Here is a 25,913-nt window from a genome sequence, read left to right as displayed (position 1 = left end):
TTGATGCTGATGAACTGACCTGAGGAAATAAATAAATTCACTGAACTCTTTTTAATTCCACTTTATTTAAATGTAACTAGTTTAATTTCCCTTTACGTGTTTTCGCACTACATGGAACGGAACGGTTGTGTTCGCATTACAACTTGCGACCGGTGTTATAGATCAACTAGTGGTGGCAGCTGGAAAAGACTGATGTTTCTGTGAGCGTGGCTTTTTAGGACCCCCCCTACTGTTTCTGTAATGTTACACTTTATTTCCTAGCTCATTTACAGAAGACATGGCTACCGCAGATCTATGTGGCAGTGTCATTTCTTCCTTATTGTTGATATTTTTTCCTCGTCTTTATTCTTTTCATCAAGTGACCGTAATTCTCAACCATATGAGACATCGCTGAAAAAACAATTGTCTTATATACTTTTACATCAAAAACAGGTTAAAATCTTCACTCGAACTGAGATTCTGAAAATGCCACCAATTAATCCAGGCCTGGTTGTTAAAGCGCGGGGTGTCCGTTAGATGACAATCAATGACAGCTGGGAAATAAAGTGTAGCGTTACAGAAACAGTTAAAAAGATTTCGCTATAGTTTCTGTGGATACCTATTTGAAATATCACAATATGAGGAATATGTGGAAAAATTACACAACCAGTCGAACTTTTTAAGCATTTCATTTTTAATCCCAAGGCTCTTCAACATTTATGTCGGCTTTCAGGGAATAATCTTTGCTTTGAGATCTGCTCATGCTACATCGAGATCTGTTTCGATCTTTCTTTGACGAGTTTCAACCTCTGAAGCAACACATAAGTCAGGACAAGTTCTGCGTAATTTACACGTTTTGATGGTTTTGCAGATGAACTTTAAAAAAAAAAAAAAAGGCAACATACCATATTAGACCAATAAAGTCTTTCTAATTAGTTATTCCTGAGATCTTAGTGGTTGTTTTACGGAATCCGATAGTATTTTTGCAAAGATTTGTAGTTCTTTAAGCTTATTGCATTGTTTACTTCCTGGTTCAGTAAAGGGGTCCTAAAAAGCCACGCCCACAGAAACATCAGTCTTTTCCAGCTGCCACCACCAGTTGATTTACCCACCAGTTGATCTATAACACCGGTCGCAAGTTGTAATGCGAACACAACCGTAATGTTCCGTTCCGTTCTGTGCAGTGCGAAAGCACCTTTTGAGAATATTATAGTATTATTAAATTAAACAGTGACTGAGAACTCTTTTAAAAAAAGATGATTTTGAGCCTTGGGACCCAAATTAAGAAATCAGGTTTGGTTTGAATACAGAAGCAAATTGACAAATATTTTTTTTTTCTCCTTCCAGACCTTCAGAAGACTGCTGATTTCCAAGCTTCAAGATGAATTTGAAAATCGCACCAGAAATGTTGAAAGTAAGTCAAAGGTGATGGTCTTTTGAGCTATATTTTGAAATGTTGCTACATACAGCAACATTTCAGACAGAAAAAAACCCGGCTTCATTCAAAAAGGAATGAGCAGGTCAGGCTTTTTAAACTTCGGTAATCAGCCAGAGAGCCTGTGTCCTGATAAAGCTGCTGCTGACCTGTCCTTCCTTTCAGTCTATGACAAACATGACAACCCTCTCACTTCTGAGGAGGAGGAGCAACGTGCCATCGCCAAGATCAAGATGCTTGGCAACATTAAATTCATCGGGGAACTTGGCAAACTTGACCTCATCCATGAATCTATCCTTCATAAGTGCATCAAAACAGTGAGCTCATGCTTTTTCTCCTGTTTGTTTAATAGTTTTTAATCATAACCATCAGACTCGTGGTGACTCCTTCCTTACTTCCTGTTGTTATGTCCAAAGCTTCTGGAAAAGAAGAAGAGAGTCCAGCTCAAGGATATGGGAGAGGATCTGGAATGCCTCTGTCAGATAATGAGAACAGTGGGGCCGAGACTCGACCATGAGAAAGCAAAGGTAAGGGCCTCTAATGTGGCCCTCGGTGTGGCTGAGGATTGGATTTAAATTCAGCACTGTGTTGAGCACTTCCTCCCTCTCCGTGCGCTCCCAACAGTCTTTAATGGATCAGTACTTTGGCCGTATGCGATCCTTAATGAACAACAAGGAGCTGCCTGCCAGGATCCGCTTCCTGCTGCAAGACACAGTGGAGCTGCGTGAAAACAACTGGGTCCCCCGCAAGGCCTTCATCGACAACGGACCAAAGACGATTAACCAGATCCGTCAGGACGCAGTGAAGGTCTGCCATCTTTACCATATTTAGCCATGAAATTATGTAGTTTGTAGGATCGTTTTATTAACGATTGTTGTTTTTCCTCTAGGATTTGGGTGTTTTCATCCCAGCACCCATGTCTCAGGGGATGAGGATGGACTTCTTTCTGGAAAGCCCTTTCATGCCCAACAGAATGAAACTGGACAGGGAGACTCTTGGGGGATTGGCCGACATGTTTGGACAGATGCCAGGTGTGGGATCATGTTTTCTGTCCACGTTTTGTAGCTGTTTTTATTAGGATCAGGATTTTGACACGTTCATTTCAATTAAATACATACATTTTAATAAGTAGAAATTTCAACTCAACCAATCGTTTCATTTATTTATTTATTTTACATACAAAAGTTCTGGCTGGTCTTTGTTTCGTCACTCCACAATCTGTACTGTCAGCTTATTTGTTCATGCGCTTTAAGAAATACTTCAGGGAGGGTTGTTTTATTTCTTTTTGTGTTTTATTGTAATCGTAAAAATAGTATTTCATCTTAAAGAGAAGAATAACCTAAAGATAAAAACGGTTTTATTGTACTTCTCTAGACTGCTCTGAATGCTATTTTCTGAATAACAAAAAAATCTAGCAAGTGTATGTACCTGTATAATATTCAAAGAGGAGGAAACATGGAGTATTAGATTAGTATTTCCCATGAGCACATAGCATATAGTCAAGTACAGTCAAATAACGATCTCATAGGATCTGTGTATTATTGTTCTTTTGTGTGTCTATGATGAGACCACCAGAGGGCGCATTGACAGCGTAGAAGAGTTGCAGTCCTTTGACTCGATACACAATTTTCTACTAAATTATAATCTTTGAACTATCCATCCACCCATCCATTTTCTGAACACCCTTGTCCCTCAGTGGGGTCGGGAGGGGTGCTGGTATCTTTGAACTAAATAATGACAATTATTTATTACGAGAATTATAACATTGTGCAAGAAAATTTATCCTCTTATATTAAGTAGGATTTTAATTAATATAAGTAAATATGTCGTGCTTGGTTGATCTACATTTTTACAATGATCCGGAAGTATTTCTTTTAGCGCATGCTCAAGTGAGCTAAAGGTACGACTCATGATTCCGGTGGAGTGACATCATCAACAACAATCTGATTGGGTGCTGAAAAAGACTATTGTTGTGGTAGAAAGAATTATCCTACAAGCAAAGCTATTCAAGCCTAAACTAGCATTTCAGTGCTAGCATGTTTTGCAGCACAGACATCTTCAACACTGATGTCAGCGTCCCAATTTCTACATCTGAAGTCCTCTCTGCTTTTGTTTGTTAGGCAGCGGGATCGGAACCGGACCGGGTGTTATTCAGGACAGGTATTCGCCCACTATGGGACGCCATCGCACCAACCCACTCTTCAACGGCCACAGCGGCCACATTGCGCCTCCTCAGCAGTCGCAGTTTGACATGGGGCCCAAGTCTTTTGTTAAGTCCAACCAGGTAATTCAGCTAAGAGTGAATAGATGTGTGTCTGACTGTAATCGTTTTTTAGCGACAGCAAATGACACTTGAATGTTTGGCAGGTTCAGAACCAACATTTCCTCAACCAGAGCCAGAACCACATGAGCCAGCAGCAGGCTCAGTCCAAGGACATGCCTCCACGTTTCAGCAAGAAAGGACAGCTCAATGCAGATGAGGTTAGTAGGACAAGCTGTTGGAGGAGCTCATTGTCAGATGGTCTCAACTTAAAGAAACAGTTCAGAACTTTTGAAGTGAGGTTCTGTTAAAAGGTCAAAGCAGTTAATATCCTACCTGTTATAGATGATTTTTGTCTCCCTCATTTTCTACACCCAGGTTACTTCAAAGCAAACTCCTGTATCTAAAATTGAGGAATTAAAATGTCTTAATTTTATCTAAAAAAGGAGAAAGGTTGGTCTTAAATATGTTAATCACAGGTCTTAAATATTGTCATGCAGGGCGAATTAAGCTCCTATATATTCTGTCACACGCAGACGCCTTTGAGAGTTTCACTGCATTCTGTGACTTTAGGTAGATGGGGCTACGGCTAACTAGCAGCTAATAAACCTTGCTAACTAAATGGCAGGCAAAGATAAACCTAGCTAGGGTTTTATGTCGGTAATGATTTGGCTATTTGGCTGGTTGCTGATGGTTGTAGGCGTCGACTCGTTTCTGTTGCTAGTTAGTATTTATACACAAAGTTCTCTTGTACATTTTATTATAATTTCAGGTCTTAAAAATGATCTGAAAAATTCTTAAATTTGACTTGGTGAAACCTGCAGAAGCTCTCAGTCTCTCATAGACATCTTTATTGTCTGTGAATGAGGCAGTTGAGGCTACCGCTAACTAGCTGCTTATATACCCTTGCTGGCTGGCTAGCTAACTTGTTTTTTTGCGTCTGTCATGGGTGACAATGCAAGTCCAAAGTGAGCTTCTATTGTCTAAAAACAACTTGAGTCTGGATTATACAGGCGGGTTTTTTTTTGTTGTCTTTTTTTATTAGAAACCTTGAAACATTATGTTTGGCATTTATTATAATGGTAGTAGTTTGCGTTGGTCTCGAACTAGCTGTTGGCTTCGTCCTTCAGGATTTGCTAATCTGTTTGAAGATGCTGGGAGTTTATCTACCATAGGTGAAGACTGTTTTTAATTTAACAGAACCTCATTTTAAAATCTAAAAAGCAATCCCAACTAAACCATCTTTTTGTTGGAGCCTGAATGCCCAGTGATTATAAAAAGACGCGTTATTCTGAGGAACCCAACCTGCTGTCAGTCTGTCTTCTGCTCTCCACTCCGTCTCCATCTCCTCTCGTCTTCCTCTACCTCCACCTCCTCATCCTCTCTTCCTCACTTTGGCAGCAGGTCCACTGACTGCGATTATGAGATATGAGGGCATCGCTTCTGAAAAAGTACAAACAATTTAGATGCAATTTCAGCTCCAGGTTGATTCCTCTTTGTGTTCTCTGTGCTGTCTCCAGATCAGCCTACGGCCGGCTCAGTCATTCCTCCTCAACAAGAACCAGGTGCCCAAGCTTCAGCCTCAGATCCCCACTATGATGCCTCCCAGTGCTCAGCCGCCCCGCACCCAGACCCCTCCACTAGGACAGGTAGAAGACGGGGACAGACTGACTTAAAGGGGCAGTATTATGTGCGGAAAAAACTTTTATTTTTTAGTTTTACATTATGTTATAATGTTGTTCTTTTATCAAAAACATAATAATATAAGGAACGCATAATTACCGCCCCTTTAAAAATGGGCCCTTATGTAATGTTTTAATAAGAATGTGTAATTTTCATATTACATAACCCCCTGCTGTCTTCCGTCAGCCTCCACAGCTTGGCCTGAAGACCAACCCTCCACCCATCCAGGAGAAACCCCAGAAGACCAACAAAAAGCCGCCTCCTGCCAAAGAGGAGCTTCTGAAAACCACAGTAAGAGAAGCAGACATGCTGATGGTGGAAAACCCACCGTCAGTGAAGCTCCTGCTCATTCCAGTGTCGTTTCATCCTCTCACCAGGAGGCCATCATGACTGAGTACTTGAACACGAAGAACCTGACTGAAGCCGTGGGCGGCGTGCGGGAGATGAAGGCGCCGAAGCACTTCCTGCCAGAGATGCTCAGTAAGATCATCGTTTGCTCCCTGGACCGGCCCGATGAAGACAAGGAGCACGCCAGCACTCTGATCCACGCCCTGCGCGCCGACGGCCTCATCACCGGAGAAAACTTCATGCAGGTACAGGAAGCTGATGGGAACGCACAGAGCTGAGACGCAGCACACAGAACGGCTCCAGACAACATTTTGACAAAACCCCCACAGAGGCTCTCATCTTCAGCAAGGGGCAGAGTAGAAACATGGGGCACAAATCTGTAAAGATGTTTTGCTGCAAAAGACTTGATAAAAGTGTGGAAGTTCATCTTCCAAGCAGTTAATCATGATGATTTAAAATAAGGTTGATCATTTCCATTCTGATATTTCTTTGAAGGGAAATTTTGTGTGGTTTTTATTTCCAGTTTTCGTTTTTGGTCACTGTGTTTTGGGTATTTAAAATATCTTCCTATTCCAGTGTTAAGTATTCTTTACATAACTATTTATTGGTCTCAAGATGGCAATCTTGCATTATTTCATTCTCAATATAGCACTTGAAAACCACAACATACCGCCCCGTTCATGTATGGTGATAATTTCTAGGATAATTTATTTTCCAGTAAAATTTTTTGAGATGTTTCCAGTGAGCCTTTCCTTTGTGAAGCTGAACACAAATGAACTCCACTTCTCCATTTTTTTCCCCTCCAGTGTTTTTAAACAAAAATAATTATCATATTCTCTGGACTACAAGTCACAACAGTCAAACAGTGTATAAAAGTCACATTTATTCCCACCAGGCTTTCCTCACCGTCCTGGACCTGTGCCCAAAGATCGAGCTGGACGTGCCTCTGGTGAAGTCCTACCTGGCCCAGTTTGCAGCTCGGGCCGTCATGGCGGAGCTGGTGAGCGTGGCGGAGCTGGCCCACCCGCTGGAGAATGGCACCCACTTCCCACTCTTCCTGCTCTGCCTGCAGCAGACGGCCAAGCTGAAGGACCGCGAGTGGCTCACTGAGCTCTTCCAGCAGAGCAAAGTCAACATGCAGAAGATGCTTCCAGGTACAGAGCCGCTCTGCTGCGCCACCAGCTCACACACTATCACTTTGTCAAGGTCTTTGGTTGGCAGGTGTGAGCTCAACTTAAACACAACTTTGTTTAGTCGGTGCATTAGGAGTAGAATGGTTAATGTAAGACAAACAAAGAAACTGACCATCGGATTTTTTTTGTTGTTGTTTCAAACATGTAAAAATAAACGGCAACAAACCTCTCAGATGGTTCAGAAAGTGTAATTAGGAATTCTAAATATAATGTAGAATAAATAGCATGTTGTTTCTCAGATAACAAAGGACAGAATTGGACTGAATCAGTCTGTCCTTACGGATTGGGAGTACTGTCACCAATGCCCGATTATAGATGTTTATTTTTTTTTACCCAATATTCTAACCGATACTGATAATAAACAGTTGATATCGGATCTGTGCATCACTATTATAGAACGGTTGAAGAAAAATGACCCCGTCTTCCTTAATTGGCAGAGTGGGCCGAGAATACAGCCTTGAGGAACTCCACAAATCAAAGGAGCTGTGGAAGAATAGCAGTCTCCTAAATGGACATAAGTGACCACCTCCATTTTTCTTTTTTCTTTTGGCAGAAATCGATCAGAACAAGGACCGCATGCTGGAGGTTCTGGAGGGGAAGGGGCTGAGCTTCCTATTCCCACTGCTGAAGCTGGAGAAGGAGCTGCTGAAGCAGATCAAGGCCGACCCATCACCACAGTCCATCTACAAGTGGATTAAAGACAACATCTCACCCAGGCTGCACACCGACAAAGGCTTCGTCAACATCCTCATGACAAGGTGCGCTTCAGCCCCGACAGCTCCACGTTTCTATTGGCAGAACAAAACTTTGTGACCATCGTTTGACCTGTGCGTCTGGTTCCAGTTTCCTCCAGTACATCTCCCAGGAGCTGTGTATGGCGGAGGGTGACGACCAGCTGGCAGCCCCCTCCAAGGAGCAGCTGGAGCAGGAGAAGCAACTGCTGCTGGCCTTCAAACCCGTCATGCAGAAGTTCCTGCACGACCACACCGAGCTGCAGGTCAGCGCCCTGTATGCGCTGCAGGTGCACTGCAACGCCAGCAGCTTCCCTAAAGGTACGGCAGCGTCAGGTGCTTTTATTTCTCATTTAAGACGTGCTTTTAGTTCATTTTTATTTTTCTTTCTCCTATAAGGTATGCTGCTGCGCTACTTTGTCAACTTCTACGACATGGAGATCATTGAAGAAGAAGCCTTCCTAGCATGGAAAGAAGACATCACCCAAGAATTCCCTGGAAAAGGAAAAGCTTTATTCCAGGTACACGGCTGTCAAAACTTAAGATTCTGAACTAGAAAGAAAAAAAATCAGCTGCTGAATACAATTTGGTGACTTTTTTTTTTCTTTTCTAGTTAACAGTCTGACAACTGACAAATTTGATCTTTTCTCATTCAGCAAATGCACTGCACACTAAAGCGCTGCAACGTTGTGGTGGACACTGTTTTACTTTAAAATTGATAAAATGGATGAAAAAGACTTGCCGTACATTCTGAAAATATTGTATACTGAACTGAAAATTTGGCAATTATTTTCAGCATCTGGTTCTCAGGATCACTTGGCTGCATGTTTCAGTTTTTCTTCTGCCTGCACTTTGATGGCATGAGGGATGTGCACAGCGTTTCCTCTATTATCCAACGGGGGGCGCCCCAGCCCAACAACACCATCCACCTTCCCCCCACCAGGGGGCCCTACTAGTGTTTTTAAACAAACAAAAAACGTTCAACAGCCTGTTCGAGTTCCTAAAGACAAATCTGTATTGCAGCTCTAAACTTTACCAAGCATTGCAACGTTAATGTAAATTCCATCACACCGCTCAGTTCAGACACTAAGCGTTAGAAAACTAACTTAATTTTTTCTTCATCCTGTCAGGTGAACCAGTGGCTGACTTGGCTGGAGACAGCAGAGGAAGAGGAGTCTGAGGAAGAAGCAGACTGAGAAACAGAGCAGAAGCATCATGACCTAGATCCGCCATTTTGTTGTTCTCACACACACTTTTATTATTTTAACACCACACTTTATTTAACCACTACCACACGGCACTGAGCTGCTTCCGTCAATCTAAACCCAAGGCTTGTTAACTCGTTGGGCTGAGAAGCATCGTTTGACCTGTTGCCTAAAGTGGATGTTTGGATTGTTTTTTTATTATTATTATGTTCTTGGATCTGTGTTCAGTCAGCTACACATGGAGTTTAAAGTGACTTTATCCTGTTTATTTCCTTGTTTTTGCTTGGTTTACTTTTTCACTTTGCATGTTTTTTTTTCTTCCTAATTTGAAACTTTTTTCGACTTATTTTCCTTCAGGTGAAAAAGAGAGAAAAAAATAAAGAGCTTAATAGATATTTAAATACATCTATGAAACGGTGTTGATTATAATCATTACATTCAGGTGCGATCCTAAGAAACGGCAGTAAGGATTTGGTGATTATCAGAAAAAAAAGGCCCAACAAAGAGAATACGAAGCAGAAAACTTTTTTTTTTGGTGTTAAAAAACCCCCATCTGTTTTATTAGAGCATAAATCTTCTGCATGACCAGGAGGTGGCCCTGTTTTCTCCTGCTTTGTATTGTGTATCCTCTTCAAGATGTTACAACAGTCGGAAAAAAACGTGATCATTGTTGTGGCGCTGAACCGTTTCCAACTCTGCCTGTGTTTCTACCTCTTAGTTATAGATGGGCTTTTTGTTCTCATGATGAAATTAAATAATGAGTCAAAAACAAACAAAAAGTTGAGCATTTCATTCAGTCCTGGCCTGATTGCACACTGTAAACATTTCCAAGAAGGCTTCTTCACATGGGATTACAAGTATTAATATTCAGAGAAGGAAACGTCATTTCTGCAGCTTAGTAACCTGGTAGAAACCTACCCATAATGCAGTTTTGTTGCAGAGTGTGGAGGGAGGGGATGGAAGTGGCTTATTTGAAATCTCAGCGTAAACGTGTCTCTTTTGGTGGGTGGAAAACATGTAACAACTAAACAGTTAAAAAAAAAAAGAAAACGTACCCAGATTATGCTGATAAGCCATGTGTATGTGTAGGGTAATGAATATGAATCTTATTGTAAGGTATTCATAATTATTGTGCACCTCTGTTGCTTTAATGTCAATAAAGTCCAGTACATGAGCACCAGTAGTTGTCATTGTTTTTTACTGCTTCTCTTTACAGGTTTGAAGAGAAGTAAGATACAGAGAGCTGTTTCACCCAAATTACTGTTTATAGAATATTAAATAGTCCAAACAAATACAATGGGAAGGTTATTTCAATCTTTACTTATTTTGTAAAGCTACTTTATGCATTTCAGGGACTTTTTATCTTTTTATTTTTACTTTTTATTTTAAGGTCTTCTTCATATTGTCTTCAAATAAATGGGGGAGTTCTCAATTGTACAAAAAAAATATCACAAACCATTATAAAATAATGAAATACATTTTGAAAGTAAAACTGGAATTAACAAAAATAAGCTTTTTATATCCAAGAAGCTTATTTAATGGGTACATTATACTTTTGTATGAGGAAATGATTTACACTAAATACAAGTAAATGTCTTGACATATTATAGAATTAAATTAGCATCAATATTAATACTATTAGCTACTATTAATATGCTTAACTACTGGAATGTTGTAAGCACATGATTGAATGTGCATTAATCTGAAACCTGAACGTAGAATGAACATATATTGCTACAGTACTTGTGAATGTGAAGAGATCATAATAGTGATGCTGCTGGAGAAGCGATGGGCTTTAGTAAGTTTATACCTCTACCTACTTGTTTATTATTTCTTATACTAGTATAATTTTACTTTAATTTAGAACGTTCAAAAGCTTCAAAAATAAAAAATGTATATTAATGGACTATTTACTAACAGTATTCATTTACTTTTGAATGAAATGGCTCTCCATAGTGAAACAGCTCACATGTTGGGCTGAAACACGGATGGTTTCCTGGAATAGAGCCGTTCTTCATTCCTGGTCTGTAGGGATCCAGAAGTACTCCACCACCTTTCTGCCCCGGCGTGAGGGAGCCGAGCCGGGGCGCTCCCCATCGAAGGCGGGCAGTTCGTCGAAGTGACTGGGGCCTGGGTTCCTCCCCATGTGTGGGGCTGAGACCCTCAGCATGGTCCTGCAGGAGGACGATAAAAAGTTTTTACCTCTTTTAGCTGCAACGTGTCATCAGATCAGACCACCTTCAGAGGGTTGTAGCTGGTGTGTCTGTCGCCCCCTGGTGGCCACAGGTTGCACAACACCAGCAGTCGACCTCTGATTTTGTGACTTTTGGATTAATAGTTAGCAATTTTTTTTTAACAAATGTAAATATTTACCATACACATTGAAAAAAATGCTTAAAGATATAGCTTTTATGGACCACATTTATTTGCTCAGAACATTCAGCACCTGAAGCGACTACAGATACCAATTTTTCAGTGTCCAGCAATTTGATTTTATTCAGAAATCATTTTTAATTCAGAGACCAATTTTTCTATTCAAACGTTCTAGAGATTCTGTTTAAATTATGGGAGTCACAAGAGGAAAAGACAGTGTAAACAAATCCAAAACTTATGTTAAACAATTTTACAAAGCTCCAAATTCTATGAGTTTATATTTAGACAAATACAGGCTTGTGCATAAAAATCTGTAACTTAAATCACTGGTAATAAGTTAGCTTAGCTGCCTGGTTTTTCACTTAAATAAAATAATTATTCAAAATATTATTTTACAAAAACAATTAAACAGACTACAATTGATTTTTGAGCATTTTGAATACATTCAGAGTTACCAAGACTATGAATGGTGATTCTCTACAGAATCGGTTTTTTTCTGTACTTCTAAAAGTGACTATTTGCTTTAGCCTCAGAACAGCCAGTTTGATCCTCAGTTATCTGTATCGGTACTGGAAGTTAAAAAAAAAGTGGATCGGTGCATCCCTAGCAGGAATAATTTTTTTTTCAAATCAGTAATTGATCTGGACAGAGTTGTCAGACTGAGAACGACTCTACCTGGATGAACTTCTCTCAGGCTCTTCAGATCCGTCGTCCGGTGTGCTGATATATACAGGATCTCCTTCCTGTGCAGAATTCACAGAAGTGATGTCAATGTGCATTTTTATTTCTGTTGTGTAGTTGAACTGACTTTAGGAGAATATGCTTACTGTGAAATTCCTTGGCGTTCCATCTGGATTTTTCAGGATTTTTACCCGCTGATTGCTCTCAGTCATACACAGGAAGTAGCTCTTGATGTTGGCCTGACACTGTGTTGGAAACACAAATTAGATTTATATTCAGCTGCCATGAGTCACTACTTTACGGAATCACTTTATGCTGAACTTCGGTTGATTTCCACCTTATCTGCACATCTCCAAGTCAGTAATATTTTTTCCATTCTTCTTTAAATAATAAACTTAAGTCATATTCAATTAAAAATAAATGAGGACATGAATGTTCCATTCTTGCGACAGCTTCTCACTTAACTTTAACTTGGACACTAACATCTCCCTCAATTTAAACTCTTTAATTTCTAGCTCTAGCCTGGTTCTGAACCTTGACGCAGATTACCAGTGTTTATTCCAGAATTGCCCATTAAATTAGCTTAATTAAACTTATCACCAATTCATTAATATCACATAAAGTTTTAGCATAGAGCTAAAATTTTCACTTAAAACTCATTTAAAGCTAAATATTTAGCTTTAAAGTTCAGAACAATAGCTTGGAACTAAATATTTCCCTTAAACCTAAATATTTCCCTCAGAGCTATAAACTAAACTAAAATTACCTTACTAAATAATTATTTAGCCTGTTAGCTTGTTAGAAGCTAAATATTTAGCTTGCTAAGGAAATATCTTTCAAACTAAAGTTTTCCCTACAAAGCAAATTTTTTGTTTGCAGTTATAAATGAGTGTATAACATTTGTGAAAATATGACTTTGAAAAAAAATATCTGCATTTTTTTTCCTGTAGGACGACAGACTAAATAATTGCTGCTAATTTTAGAATGTGTAACTTTCAAAGCGAAAAAAAAAAACTTTAAAAACGGCAACCCACAGCCACATGAAGTTGCTTTGTCGCGTAAAACACTTTGAGGTTTGTGGTGGTAACTTCACCAAGGTGACAAAGTTCAAGGTCTCTGAACGTGAAGTCCTTACAGCTTTGCTCCGCCTCTGAGCTTTCAGATCCTCGTGAGCTTGGAGGATGTTAGCTAACTCGTGGTGCTTCTCCCTCCAGCTGAGGCACTCCGCCGTTTTCTCCTGCCTCTCTTTGTTGGCCTGACGCCTCTCATCCTCGGCCTCTCGCTGAGCCTGGTTGGCTCTTTGCTTCTCCTCCTCCGCCGCCGTCGCTTTACGTCTCAAAGTCATCTCACTGCAAGCAGAATACATGAAATAACATCCCAACACACCCCAAGTATTTTTGTTTCCATTTTCAGGTTAGCCTCGATGGAGCTAACAAACGCTCACTGGCAACGTTTAGCCACCAGGGGGAGTATGTTATCCATCCATTTCCTTTACACCCTTGTCTCTCAGTGGGGTCGGGAGGGTTGCTGGTGCCTATCTCCAGCTAACGTTCCAGTCGAGAGGCGGGGTACATCCTGGACAGGTCGCCAGTCTGTCGCAGGGCAACACAGAGACAAACAACCATGCAGATACACACTCACACCTAGGGGCAATGTTTCAGACTGCGGGAGGAAACTGGAGTACCTGGAGAAAACCCACGCATGCACAGGGAGAACATGCAAACTCCATGCAGAAAGACCGGGGCCAGGAATTGAACCCAGAACCTTCTTGCTGCAAGGCAACAGCTCTACCAACTGCGCCAGTATGTTATTTGGATGTAATTTGTTAAACATCCAGAGTATAGGTATGTGAATGATGTGAGGCATTGGCACTACTTGAACAGCAGCAGAGGGGAGGATAACCAGATCACCAGAGGAACGTTCAACCTTTGAAGTTGCAGTTTCTTTCAACACAGTAAATACATACAGGGCTTCACTGAACATCTTCAAACTGCCAGTCAGTTTTCAAACTGTCAAAGGAAGCAAGTAGTGTTTGTTGCGCAGATCTGCTCATTAGTTCAGATGTGGGTGCATGAATAGACATTTGTGCGCGCACACACACACACGCACGCACATGCGCACGCACGCAAGCACACATCACACACACACATTAGTGTGCCACTCTACAGCACTTCTCTGCAGGTGAAAGAAAGGCAAGCACAGCCTCCAAAGCAGCATTTCATGGGAAAGGACTTATAAGGACTACCAGTAGGCCATTAACTGGGCTCAATTGAATGTAATTTGACTGTAGTTTCACATTTGAGAAAAGAAATGCAGAATTTATTGAAGTAATAGTTTGCACTGCTAGTTTTTACAGTTTGGTTCCATTAATGTATGTTAAGATATTTAATGCAAAAACTTCTGTCCTAAGAAAAAGAAAAAAATGTAATTCTAAAATGTTTGGATTTGTTTGATTCAACCAGACATGGAATTTAATAATTTAATACTTGAATTTATGGTTAAAATTGTAAAAGAAATGTATGTCTAAGGTTAAAAATGGAATTAGTCATTAAAATAAATTATTAACTTTGAACCAAATGTCTAAAATGTATGTTAAAATATTTTGTAGGCTTTTCACCGGTTCATTGGTTCTCACTCATTGGTGAAAATAAAAAAGATTGAGTGAATTCCTGAAGCCTCTTCAAGTCCTCCTTTTCAAGTGTAGGAATCTATGAAATCATAGGACACTTGACAGTGTTTTATCATCATAATTATCTCATTTCATGTCTCATTTTGTATAAAAAACACAGAAGAACTGAGGTATAAGGCCTAAAAACACATCCCTTCCACATTATCCAATCAGATACAATAAATCTTACTGTCCTCATCTGGATTCTGGTATTTTCTCCTATAACTCTCTCCAGAGTTATGGAAGCTCACAGAGACCAACTCCATGCCTGTCAAAACACCAAATTTCAAACGAATTTGTCACCTTGGTGAAATTCTAAATTTCAAACCAGTCTGTACTGATTGTGCAATTATGAAGCCTTTTGAAGTCTCCTGGACGTCCAAGGAAATTCTGACTTACATTTTCATTTCTGCACCTCCCCTCCCCCAAATGTTCCACTGAGCGTTTAGGGGCAAAGGTAAAAGGAAACTGGTAACTCGAATATAGTAAAATTGTTACCAGAAATGAAAATGAGTTCCAAATTTATGGCGAATAAAAATCCAGGGCATGCATAATCAGCCCTCTTTAGTCGTGGCCCCAAAGTGCAAACCAGTTCAACAACTCACTAAACACAACTACAGATTTAAAAACACAACATATTGAAAAAATCAGCATCATCAACTAAGTACAACTACAAATTACAAAACATGATGATGTTAACAAAATGGAAGAAGTAGCTTCCAGTGGGAAACCTGAGACATTGCTGATTGGATGACATTACTTTTGACTTTAGGACTGTCATTCTGGCATTTGCTCTCTCTTTGTTTAGCTGGGGGCGTGGAGACATATTGGCCAAACTATGAAAAAGAACCAAACTCTTTTACTTCGTAGTTTGTCCTGACTCAAAATATTCTTATGTAGCAGTGGATATCAACAAATGCACTAAAGCCAGAACAACTTCCGGTTCTACACCCAAAAGTGGAATCGTCCAATGTGTCAGGTTTCCCCACTGTGACCTACCTCTTCCGTTTGGTTAGTCGTTGTGTTTTTATATTTGTAGTTGTGCTAGGTGAACTGTTGAAGTGGTTTGCACTGTAGGACCATTGTATTCTTTAAGATACCCCAAAATAAGATCCAATATAATTAATTGGCCTCAATTGATTGGTCATCTGTTTCAGCTAGCGGTCAAGGAGAGCCTTAATCACAGAAACTACCATAATGTCTAAAGTAAGTTCAGGCCCACGCCACATCACCTTGAACACACCATTCCCAAGGTGAAACATGGAAGCTTTTTTCCAACAGATGAGCTAGTCAGAGTTGATGGGAAGAAAGATGGTGCTAAAAATCTGTTGAAAACTCGAAAAATGTTTGCTTGGCTGAGGTTCAACAACAGTATTTTGGACAGTTACATTCAATTTTGGTGGAGATGAGGTGCTAAAACAGCCAGTCAGCCATCGCCGGTGTACCTTTCTTTAATCTGGACGTTCTCCTGTGTGATTTGCCTCAGCTTGAGTCGCAGCTCATCCCTCTCTGCCCCCAGCCTCTTGTTCTCCTGCAGCAGACTCTGTTTCTCCCCAGAAAGCCGCTCCAGCTTCAACTTGGCCTCAAAGTAGCTCTTCTCCGTTTGCGCCAGTGTGAGCTGCAGATCGGCGAGCTGCGAAAACCAAAGGCTGAAGTCAGAACAGGCACAGCAGCTCACAATCCATTCAGTTTCATTTACTTGTGTAGTGTTTTTTTTTTTTTTTTTTCTGTGTGGTTGTTGTACGGACGTAACTTGTGACTACAGAGAGATGGAGAAGCACTTATGGAAAGCTACAGCAGTTCTGGCCTTTTGACATAAACAGCTGACGCTTGATGTTTGACTTGTTTGAGTTGAGTTGGCTGTGTTTTGTTTTGAGTGAGGAGAGAAGGTGGATGGGTAAATCTTTTAAATCTTATCAGCAAACTTGAGACTTTGTCTATAATATTCAGAAATAACTTTGGACATTTCTTCTTTTTTTGACACTCCTTAATTTTTTAGATGGTCAAACTTATTTTAATATCAGACAAAGATACTAAAAAAATAAAATAAAATAAAAAAAAGAGAGCTATCAAGCCTTCCTGGACCTATGTGGAAAGAAGTAATTGCCCCCAAAACTTAAAAAGTTTTTCTTCCACCCTAAGAATCAACAGACACTTCTGACTGTAGCCACAGACGGAGATTTTTCCGTCACTGTGGAGGAATTCTGTCCCATTCTTCTTTGGATATTTTTTTGTTCAGCCAGACTGACTTTTAAACCACAAATGTGCAAACAGAGTTAAATTTGTATTTACTGCTTTAGCTCATTTTGAAAATGTTTAGCGCACTTAGCTTCCTTTGAATTAAATTTTCAAGATAAACTGTAAAGTGCCAAATTTCTTGAATGCTTGTAAACTTCCAGTTGAATACAGTTCAACTTTTGTGTTAAAGTTTTGGTTATTAAATTAAATTATTAAATTAGAAGTTTGTATTCGTGCTCTTATTTTGAAGTGAACGAAGCGTGTTTACTCAGCAGTTCTGTTTCCTCTCATACTCTGTCTCTTTTCTTCCCCCTAAAACTATAGAATAAACATGCAAGGATAAAATAAAATGCAGACAGTAGAGAGCAAAAAATAAACATCAATACAATATCAAAGGGCATTATAGAACATGTAAATTACAAAGTCAAAGTTTAATTTATGCTTGAGAGTTGTACCCTTTGAAGGGCAAATACAATTTAAACTTGGACTCTACATGGAGTCTTATGTAAATTAATCAGTTTTTGTTGCAGGTTTTTGTTGCGGTGTGAATGTGAGGTGAACATGAGTTGACCTGCTTCTTGAGCAGCTGCAGCTCTTCGCTCAGCCGCCTCTGGTCCGCCTCAGCCGTCTCCTTGTCGCGCTGACAACCGAGGGCCCGAGCCTCAGCGGAGGCCCTGCTCCTCTCAGCCTCGCCCCGGGACTCCTGCGCCTCCTCTGCCGCTCGGGAGCAAAATGTCGCCCTCTGCTGGCTGTGATGCAACTTCTGCTTCAGCTTAAAAGACGAACAAAAGGGAGGAGTTGGGCGTGTGCTGACGGGTGTGTTTTAAATAGGCAACCTGAAATTCATTTGAACCTCTCTCTGAAGGAGCGGAGCTGCTGGTTTCTGTGCTGTTCTAAACTCACCTCCTTCACTTGCACCTGCAGCTCCTGGTTCATGTTGCGGAGGTTCCTCATCGTCAGCTCGTTCTCCGTGCGCATCATGATCCGCTCCATGTGGATCTCGTTTGACAGGAACTTGTTTTCTCTCTTCAGGTCCTCGCATTCCTGAGGAGTGTACATCGATGAGGAGGGAAAGCTGCAGTTTGTTTTGGAAACATGATGGCCTGCTGAATGAAAATGATTAATTGTGTTATTCTAGTAAATTAATACACGTCAACGCTTTGGAAGCTTATTTTTTGATATCTCCCCATCCCGACAAATCAAAGAACATTAATGTTCTTACTGCTTATACTAATCAAGTGGAATGATTTATGTGTTGCTCCTTTTTTTCTTCTTTTTGGCTAATTTGAACCCATAATTAATCTAAAGTGCATTCCAGCTGAAGGCTGGGTGTTCATATGGTCTGCAGACTCTAAGGTTATGATGAGTTTATTTCGTGTCATCTCTCAGAAGCTTGGATGATATACAGAGTTTTGAAAAAACAAGAAAAAGAAAATAAAACAAAAAGGTTTAGCCCCTTAAATCTTTTTATATGTCATCATATTACAACCACAAATTTCAAAATCATTTAATTTGGGCAGAACTAAATTGTGAAGAGGAGGTAAAATAATACCTGGCTTTTGAAAATGTTTACAAATTAACACATTTTAGCTTTTACGTGTGGTTTTGCATATTGAATGGAGAATGTTACCTTAGGGCAACATTCTAGCCTACATGCTATCATTAGTGTTTTAGCTAGCATTAGCGTTTAGTTAATTTTAGCTTTAATGTGGGGTTTTCACATTGAGTGTTACTGTAAGTCAACATGTTACTGATGGCCTACAGCATCAATAACTGTAAGTCATAAAATACTAATGACCACATGCGATCATTAATATTTTAGCTAGCTTTAACTTCTAGCTAATTTTAGCTCTGACATTGTTTTTTGATGGAGTATGTTACCTTAGCCTTACCTCATCTAGCTTTAGCATTTTAGCTTATAGACTCTTATGACCTTACGGTTTGGCTTCGTAAGCATCAATCTGTTCTGCACCAACCTCTGACACTCCTGTCAGCTGGGATCTGAGCTCTGACTGAAAGTTTTCACTCCTCTTCAACTGTTTTTCTCCACACGTTTTGCAGGCTTTTGATTTTTTTCTCCCGCTGCTTCTGCCTATTTCTTACGTTTCTGCAGTTTTTCTGCAGTCAACTTCAAAATATTCTGCCATTTTCATCAGTAACATTCAGCTTACAGCATTTTCACAAGAAATAAACATTGCCCAAGTTATGCCCGACTTTGTGCTAATCCACCATACGTACTCTAATAACCTTAAAATGAGAAAATATAAAAATGATTTTGCAAAGTAAATCCACAAATCCATGTTTGCTACTTTTTTTCTTTTTTTTTACCTCTAGGGCTTTCCATTAGAAACAGCGTAGTAGCCACATTTACACACAGTTTAACAACCTATCAACAAAAGAATCATTCCTCAAACCTTTTATCACTGACAAGTTGTGAGACAGTGAGTTGGGGAAAGCGTTTGCAAGGCGCTTCCTGTCGGACGGTTTCCTGTCAGAGAGGAAAGAAAATCTCTCCTCTCTGTTTTGTGATGAGCTCCACAGTCATTTGTTAATTTTTCAAATGGTCTATAAAGGCCATGCTTCATGACACCGTTCTGCGGTCAGTCATGACCTTGTCCAGTAGATCCCTCTGTACCGTCCTTACCTTCCTCTTCCGAACCAGTTCCCCCTGCAGGTGATTAATCTGTAGGAAGGATCCGCCGGAGCCGACGGCGCTGACCGGCCTCACCGCCCGAATTGGCCTCCTGGGTCCCCTGGGGAGAACTTTGACCTCTTCTGTCACCCCGTACCCAAAGTGCCCGCCTCTGTTAACACCGCTGCTGCTCATGGAGAGAGATTTGTGAAAGCCGTCCTCCGTCGAGGACTTGCCAACTGTCTGTAGGTCCGTATGGGATTTGGCTCTAATGGACATGTTGGTACCAGGTAGCTGTAGCTCCACCGGAAGGCCTGCTGTTGTTGATCGTAGCAATGAAGCCCGAAGAGAAGAGCGGGGCCGTTTGGGACGACTCACTGAATGAACGTCTCAGTCTGGTGTCCGGTTCACGGGGAGTATCCCATCACCAACTGTCATTCAGTATTAATCAGGTAACGTGATCACAGCTACACCTGAAGGGAGGGAGGTAAACACAGGTGGGTCTGAAACACCTTGACGTCGGGTCATACCAGAGTTTTACAGCCTTTTCATTTATTTTTTACACTTTTCTAACACACTAGTTTGTTCTTCAGATTAATGCTACAGGATTTACGTCTCATTAAAAAGGTGGAAAATGTTCTGGGATGGTTTAAATAAACGAGAGTCAAATGATGAGCAGAACGGTATAAAATAACAGAAATTAGGGTTGACTGTTAATTTGGTTTTCTATGCGTTTGATCTGTTAACTACAATTGGGGCCTGAAAAAAATAAAATAAAATTACAGGAACAAACTCAAAACATTACATGAATAAAGTTGTAATATTCTGACTTTACATTACAGAGGATTATGTTCTCTTCTTTGTTACTATTCTCAGTAAAGTCGTAATATTACGACCTTATTCTCAAAATGTTACAATTTTGTTCTTGAAACATTACGACTTTATTCTTGTATTAATTCGACTTTATTCTCATAACATCACAGCTGTTCTTGTAATACTTTGACTTTATTCTTGTAATGTTGCAATTTTAGTCTCAAAATATGACTTTATTTTCATACTGTTTCAGCTTTATTCCCACAATATAACGATTATTCTTGTAATAATCGTAATATTGTGTTATGATCTGTATGTGTTGTAATATGATGACTATTATGGAATTTTAGGACTTTTTTCTTTTTAAAAAAATTTTCACTGAGGTGACATTAAACTATTTTAATCTGTAGAACAACAACAAAAAAACACCAACGTTGAACAGGAAGTAGCTCTTCCTACTCCACTGATAGAGCCAACAATTCTGCTGGAAATGCTTGCAAAGCAGGAAATATTTATACCACTGAACTACACACCCAACAGAGTGAAACTATTCCTTCACTTAGTTTTTTTGTTTTGTTTTTTACAGAAAAATCATCAGTTCAGTGACTCAGGTGCTGATCTTTTCTTTTAATAGCAGAGGTTTATGTTCTCTGATTTATTTCTATTGGAGTTCTCAACACTTCCTGTCATCCCACTTTAATGTTTCCTGGACTTCCTCTATGATCCCAAACACGGTACTTCATATGCCGTGTTTGTCATCTATCTGCAATCAGACGAGCAAAACATCTGAATCCGACCGAATGTCACGTTGATGTTTACTGTATGTGTCTGAAAGGCCAGCAGGCAGAGCTGACCTCACGCTTCCTGTTTCCTTCGGCCCTCGTTGGTTCTGGATGCTCCTTCACATTCACCTCACACAGAGAAACATGGCGGGTCGGTTCTGCTTCACGTCCGTTTTTCTGCTGCTCTTTATGTTGCAGCTTTCTGCCTCCAGTCTAAGTAAAGGTAAGAGATCTGCTTTATTTTTGCAATATTTTTTTATTTTTTATTTTTTTATTTTTTTACACTTTGTAATGATTTTATATTATGGTATAAAGTGAGAATGCAGCTGCAGAATTGTTACATCTGTTTTCACGTATGATTTTAGTTTACTTTGTATCACGATTAAAAATTTTAAGGCATTTTGTTCTTTTGTATTCAGAAAATATGAACTAAACTAAACTAACTGAACTAAACTTTCTTTCTTAAAACCAGGATTAACTTTGTATTGCTATTTATGTTATCAGAATCATATTTATTAGTCAAGTATTTTTAATGTTTTAGTGCAGAGCGTTCAGAGGATTTAATTTTTTTTAAAGAAATGAGAGAGAAAAAACATGCTAATACATGCTAATAGATCACATGGCTCTTTCACTGTGGTTCTAGTACCACTTGTGGGCTTTTAGGGGGTACGCTGAAGATATCTTAGTAATACAATGTGATAAATAGAAACAAATGGGCTGCGATGTGGAGCTTATAAAACCCAAAAACCTAAAAACATGAGTTGTTGCAGTAGGTAGAACTTTAGATCGTCAGAAATGTCTCAAAGGAGGAGTGCAGTGGGAGGGACTTTTCATCAAATCAAAGAAGTGCTAAACTGAACATCTTGCCTAACAAAATGTACTTTTAACGTTTATCTCTGTACCGGTGTGTAAGCAAGTGGAGCAGTACTAGATGACGTCCTGTGTGTCAGCAGCAGATTATCTGTATGAGCAACTTTCTTGTCACCATGTTGAATCTGGAAGTGATTTCCATATTTAAACAAGAGTTCTAAGAAGCTTTAGATACCATTATAGTATCTAAAACTCTAAGTAGCGCCATACTTAAACATTTTAAACTGTAACACAAGAAGTCACCAACATTTTTCTATACTTTTATGTCGTTACCAACTATTAGTTCTGTTGTAACTTCAGTTTATGCTGCAAGTTTTGGGAATTTTCTCCACAGTACTTGACTTTCTACTCAAACATCTAATCTTTCGGTCTCTGTACTAGTTTTGTATTTATTGTACTTTTTATTTTGTCACAGAGAAAGCCACAGAACCACCACTGGTGGTTCTTTTCAATAGTTCGAGAACCTGGGCCGAAAGCAAACTATAATAAAATCTACACCTTTAAAGGTTAGAAATACCACGTTTTGCCATTTGTTATGTTAACGACACGTATCAATTTTGCAACATTTTCAGTCGTGGTCCAGACGGACAAACCCACAGGAATCTTCCTGCTGATTGACGGAGGAGATTACACTTTGAACTTCACCGACGCACAAGCGGCGTGTTCGCTTCTGAAGGTCACCATAGCAACAATAGCTCAGCTGGAGGAAGCAGTACGGCACGGACTGGAGACATGCAAGTAGGACGATCAATGAATTACATGAAACCGCGAGAGGTGGTGTTTGACAGTAAAGTAAGTCTCAGTCTAAATATTTCTTAAGTTTTGTTCTGTGTTCCTTAATTATTCTCAACAGGTATGGCTGGGTGGCTGAGAAGACGGCGGTCATCCCACGGATAAAATCCGACAACAACTGTGGAAAAGGAAACAAGGGGCTAGTCCAGTGGAAGGCGCCGCCTGACAGGAAATTTGCAGTGTACTGCTTCAACGCTTCAGGTTCCAACCGGCCCGGTCCGACCCGGCCCAGTGAGCATAAAGGATAAACATTTACTCCTGTTGCTGAGGATTTGAAGTTGACGTGTATTTTTCTCTGTTTTAAGCGCTTACAGATCAGAACCAAACTCTGGACCCGTCCACAGCCAGCCCACAGTCTCCCAGCTCCTCCACCTTACCGGAAGCTCTGGGCCCAGCCTCGTCATCTGCTGCTCCTACCTCCAGATCATCCACCCAGACTCTGCCTGCAGTGGGAAAGGCATCTACACCTCAGCCCACCGAGCTGGCGCCTTCAGCTGCAGCCTCTGTTACCAAGACAACAGACTTGTCTTCGTCTTCCTCCCCTCTCAAACACCTGTCCTCACATATTCCCGTTTCTCCGCATCGCCTCATCACCTCCACACCCGCTGGTGTCACTTTTAGCTTTCCAACCTCCACTCAGTCCCCAAGTTCCTCCGTCTCCTCTGAGCCGGAGCTGGAACCATCCGTTGGGTCAACACGCCCCCTGCTGGACGGTAAACATTCCTTATTCTGCTCACAGTTTTACTGGGTTTACTGTCACAGGTTGGCAAATTTCATTTTACATGAAAACAGAACAAAAAAAAGGTGAGGAACGACATAAACACGTTCATTTCTTTTACTGTGGACTTTATCAAGTATTAATGCTAATTTATAATTCAAAATTTATTCTAATACACATTTAGATGTTTTTAGGATAGGAAGTGTTCAGATTTTTAAAAAATAAAAATGTTTTTTTTTCAGCTGCTCACATCAGTCTCATCAGTCTCAGCATCGTTCTCCTGCTTCTCAGTGCAACGACGGCTTGGTGGTGTTACAAATCGTGAGTCGGCTTCCTGATCGCTTTGGCGGCTTTAAATTCTTCATGAGGAAACTTTGGATAAACTGTCCTGGAAAGTCCCTGGAAAAAGAAAGTTTCTCCTCTTTAAGTTCTAGGGTTTTATATACAACATCAGAACATCTGTCGCATGTCCTTGTACACTTGATTTTAGAAAAAAAATAATAAATGACAAAAAAACAGGTAAAATAGGGGAAACTGCACATCATTTATGTGTATTATTTTATATAAAACACAGGTGAAGGATGAACCTTTGTTTTTACTAGTTTCATAAATTTTGCCAGGGATTTAATAGCTGTGTCAAACAAGTCATACTATACACTGTATCGTATCACAGGGACTGTATACATAATAATGTTGTGTGTTCTTTTCAGTCACAGTTACAAGCCATTTTTCAAAATTGTTATTACCCCTTGTGAGCCCCCAGTATTGGTGGGAATCAGGGACCACGGCCGCCCTTGAATAACTAAAATCCAGGAATAGCTTCGTGAAATCTACTCTGAAAATATTTCTCCAACACTTTAAATGGATAAAAGCAGCAGTCTCTAAATTCTAGTGGTTTGTGTATTTTGTCACTAATCATCTGCATTTCCTGTCTGCTATGGTGAAGGAATGTCATCCGCTGGTATGTCCGGCACCACAAGGACGACATAGAGACGGAGATGTGGAGGAACTCCCACAGTGAGATGGACCTACACAGTGAAGACGGAGCAGCAGTAGAACACGATGAAGAACTAAGCACAAAATACTCCAGTGATGTCACACTGTGTGTGAATACAGGGACGGAAACAAAGTCTGCAGAGTAGCTGATGTTTCTGCTGTCTGGTTTAGTTTTTTACAGGCCTGGATGAGGCACAACAGACTGAACCCATATGGAAATTCCTGGACAACAGGAAAGAAGTCATTTATCTGATGAAGCAGACCAGTCATAGTTGGTTAGACTCCTTTTATCCAACATGGTTTAATATTTTTGATGTTTTCTAATGGCGTTGGGTGATTCAAGAAGCATCCATGTTTGTGTTGCTCTTTACCTTCAAGTAATGGTTAAATATATAGCTGTAGAGATTAGGAATACAACAATATGAAAATTTGGAATGATATTGATATCCGATATATTATTACTCTTGTGGCTGATAACCATTCTTATATATCTCACTACCCTTTTGATACCCATTATAAAAAACAACCAGCCTGCTGAGTTCACCACTGCGTCTGTGCTTCAGTTAAACTCCCCACAATCCTTTGCTGCATCACTGCCACTGTCACATGACCAACCTCTTTCACTCCCCCTCCAGAAACAAACAGCAAGATGGAAATAAATATCGGTTGATAATATTGGCCCACTTTTAATTATCGGACCAATTCTGATATGTTAAAAAATGACAAATCAGCCAATACCGACGTTAGTGCCGATACATTGTGCATCCATAGTAGATATTATGTCGGAATGGAAAACCAACAGTACACACATTCCAATAATAACACCAAGATTTTTTGTATTCCCTATTCAGCATTCGGTTGCCATGTCAACGCCATTGTTCATTTAACATGGTGTATTTTTTTACCCAGATTGTTGATTTTGCTGGTTGTGGATGTTTTCAGTGCACATTTACAGACTGGAGGTGAGTTGAGTTCAAGTCTGAACTTTGACTGGGCCATCAGATGTGCTTGGTTCCATTTAAAGTGTTGTATTGCGTTCAGGCTGCCTCATCAGTATTATAATCATTGTGTGCAGGAAGTGGTGAATCCTTGCATACTGAACTGCAGATAAAGGCAGGGGTCTACAGTATTATATATTATTTTCTACATGCAAGGTGTCATGTGAGAATGTCAATGTCATAATGGAAAAACTAGCATTGCATTTATATCAATTAAGGGGAAGTTAAGTACGCTAACATAGCAATACTAACGTGCTAAACATTAGTATAGCATGTTTAGCACGGAATACCACTATAACTCAAAAAATACATGGCGAGTAATAAGTATTGGCAAATTATATCAACCCATCCATGCACTATATGACAACAATAGATATTTGATTCTTGTTCTTGGGTGGAAAAATTGCAGGAACTACATTAAGAAGACATAAAGAAATAAAAAACATATTTTTTTCTACTCGGCTCTGTGTTTTATAGCTAAATCAGCAGCAGCTGCTGCCACATAAATTGTGCTGTTG

The 25,913-nt window shown here is 40.0% G+C and overlaps 3 protein-coding genes across 5 annotated transcripts; 2 read left to right on the top strand and 1 right to left on the bottom strand.

The window, feature by feature from the left end:
- The first annotated feature begins 1,325 nt into the window (after positions 1 to 1,325).
- Positions 1,326 to 9,879, top strand: eif4g2b (eukaryotic translation initiation factor 4, gamma 2b). Its single transcript, XM_007570326.2, has 15 exons — positions 1,326 to 1,393; positions 1,580 to 1,731; positions 1,831 to 1,941; positions 2,039 to 2,221; positions 2,304 to 2,445; positions 3,535 to 3,698; positions 3,782 to 3,895; positions 5,195 to 5,323; positions 5,544 to 5,648; positions 5,735 to 5,950; positions 6,601 to 6,859; positions 7,452 to 7,656; positions 7,742 to 7,950; positions 8,029 to 8,150; positions 8,760 to 9,879. Exons 2-15 carry the CDS (start codon positions 1,648 to 1,650, stop codon positions 8,823 to 8,825), a joined length of 2,109 nt encoding a protein of 702 aa, XP_007570388.1. The 5' UTR covers positions 1,326 to 1,393; positions 1,580 to 1,647; the 3' UTR covers positions 8,826 to 9,879.
- LOC103150635 (trichohyalin) lies at positions 9,033 to 23,186 on the bottom strand. Of its 2 annotated transcripts, none has more exons than XM_016680845.1 (8): positions 23,101 to 23,186; positions 17,698 to 17,838; positions 17,366 to 17,566; positions 16,002 to 16,189; positions 13,024 to 13,237; positions 12,035 to 12,133; positions 11,883 to 11,950; positions 9,033 to 11,008 (listed from the first exon to the last, which is right to left on the bottom strand). In XM_016680845.1, exons 2-8 carry the CDS (start codon positions 17,785 to 17,787, stop codon positions 10,849 to 10,851), a joined length of 1,020 nt encoding a protein of 339 aa, XP_016536331.1. In that variant the 5' UTR covers positions 17,788 to 17,838; positions 23,101 to 23,186; the 3' UTR covers positions 9,033 to 10,848. The 2 variants fall into 2 exon arrangements, with proteins under 2 accessions (XP_016536331.1, XP_007570396.1); XM_007570334.2 differs by lacking the exon at positions 23,101 to 23,186 and adding an exon at positions 19,439 to 20,256.
- On the top strand, positions 20,668 to 25,855 carry LOC103150626 (lymphatic vessel endothelial hyaluronic acid receptor 1-like). Of its 2 annotated transcripts, none has more exons than XM_007570325.2 (6): positions 20,668 to 21,244; positions 22,464 to 22,629; positions 22,745 to 22,914; positions 22,989 to 23,396; positions 23,644 to 23,722; positions 24,348 to 25,855. In XM_007570325.2, the coding sequence occupies exons 1-6, from the start codon at positions 21,133 to 21,135 to the stop codon at positions 24,541 to 24,543; spliced, it is 1,131 nt and encodes a 376-aa protein (XP_007570387.1). In that variant the 5' UTR covers positions 20,668 to 21,132; the 3' UTR covers positions 24,544 to 25,855. The 2 variants fall into 2 exon arrangements, with proteins under 2 accessions (XP_007570387.1, XP_016536332.1); XM_016680846.1 differs by having other exon boundaries at positions 20,671 to 21,244; positions 22,745 to 22,884.
- Positions 25,856 to 25,913: the final 58 nt, after the last annotated feature.

The sequence above is a fragment of the Poecilia formosa genome, unplaced genomic scaffold, assembly GCF_000485575.1.
Source record: "Poecilia formosa unplaced genomic scaffold, Poecilia_formosa-5.1.2 Scaffold258, whole genome shotgun sequence".
NCBI classification, from domain to species: domain Eukaryota; kingdom Metazoa; phylum Chordata; class Actinopteri; order Cyprinodontiformes; family Poeciliidae; genus Poecilia; species Poecilia formosa.
Note: the sequence above shows the minus strand (reverse complement) of the source record. Positions and strands in the feature narration are given on the sequence as shown.

Bases quoted from the DNA above. Each gene is read 5' to 3' on its own strand.
- LOC103150635 (XM_007570334.2), bottom strand. From the start codon at position 19,705: ATGTCCATTAGAGCCAAATCCCATACGGACCTACAGACAGTTGGCAAG. The intron at 17,839-19,438 runs GTAAGGACGGTA...TACACTCCTCAG, and splicing joins AACTGGTTCGGAAGAGGAAG to GAATGCGAGGACCTGAAGAG. The intron at 13,238-16,001 runs GTACACCGGCGA...TTCTGCTTGCAG, and splicing joins AACGTCCAGATTAAAGAAAG to TGAGATGACTTTGAGACGTA.
- eif4g2b (XM_007570326.2), top strand. From the start codon at position 1,648: ATGCTTGGCAACATTAAATTCATCGGGGAACTTGGCAAACTTGACCTC. The intron at 1,942-2,038 runs GTAAGGGCCTCT...CGCTCCCAACAG, and splicing joins TCGACCATGAGAAAGCAAAG to TCTTTAATGGATCAGTACTT. The intron at 5,324-5,543 runs GTAGAAGACGGG...GTCTTCCGTCAG, and splicing joins AGACCCCTCCACTAGGACAG to CCTCCACAGCTTGGCCTGAA.
- LOC103150626 (XM_007570325.2), top strand. From the start codon at position 21,133: ATGCTCCTTCACATTCACCTCACACAGAGAAACATGGCGGGTCGGTTC. The intron at 21,245-22,463 runs GTAAGAGATCTG...CAACATTTTCAG, and splicing joins TGCCTCCAGTCTAAGTAAAG to TCGTGGTCCAGACGGACAAA. The intron at 22,630-22,744 runs GTAGGACGATCA...TATTCTCAACAG, and splicing joins CACGGACTGGAGACATGCAA to GTATGGCTGGGTGGCTGAGA.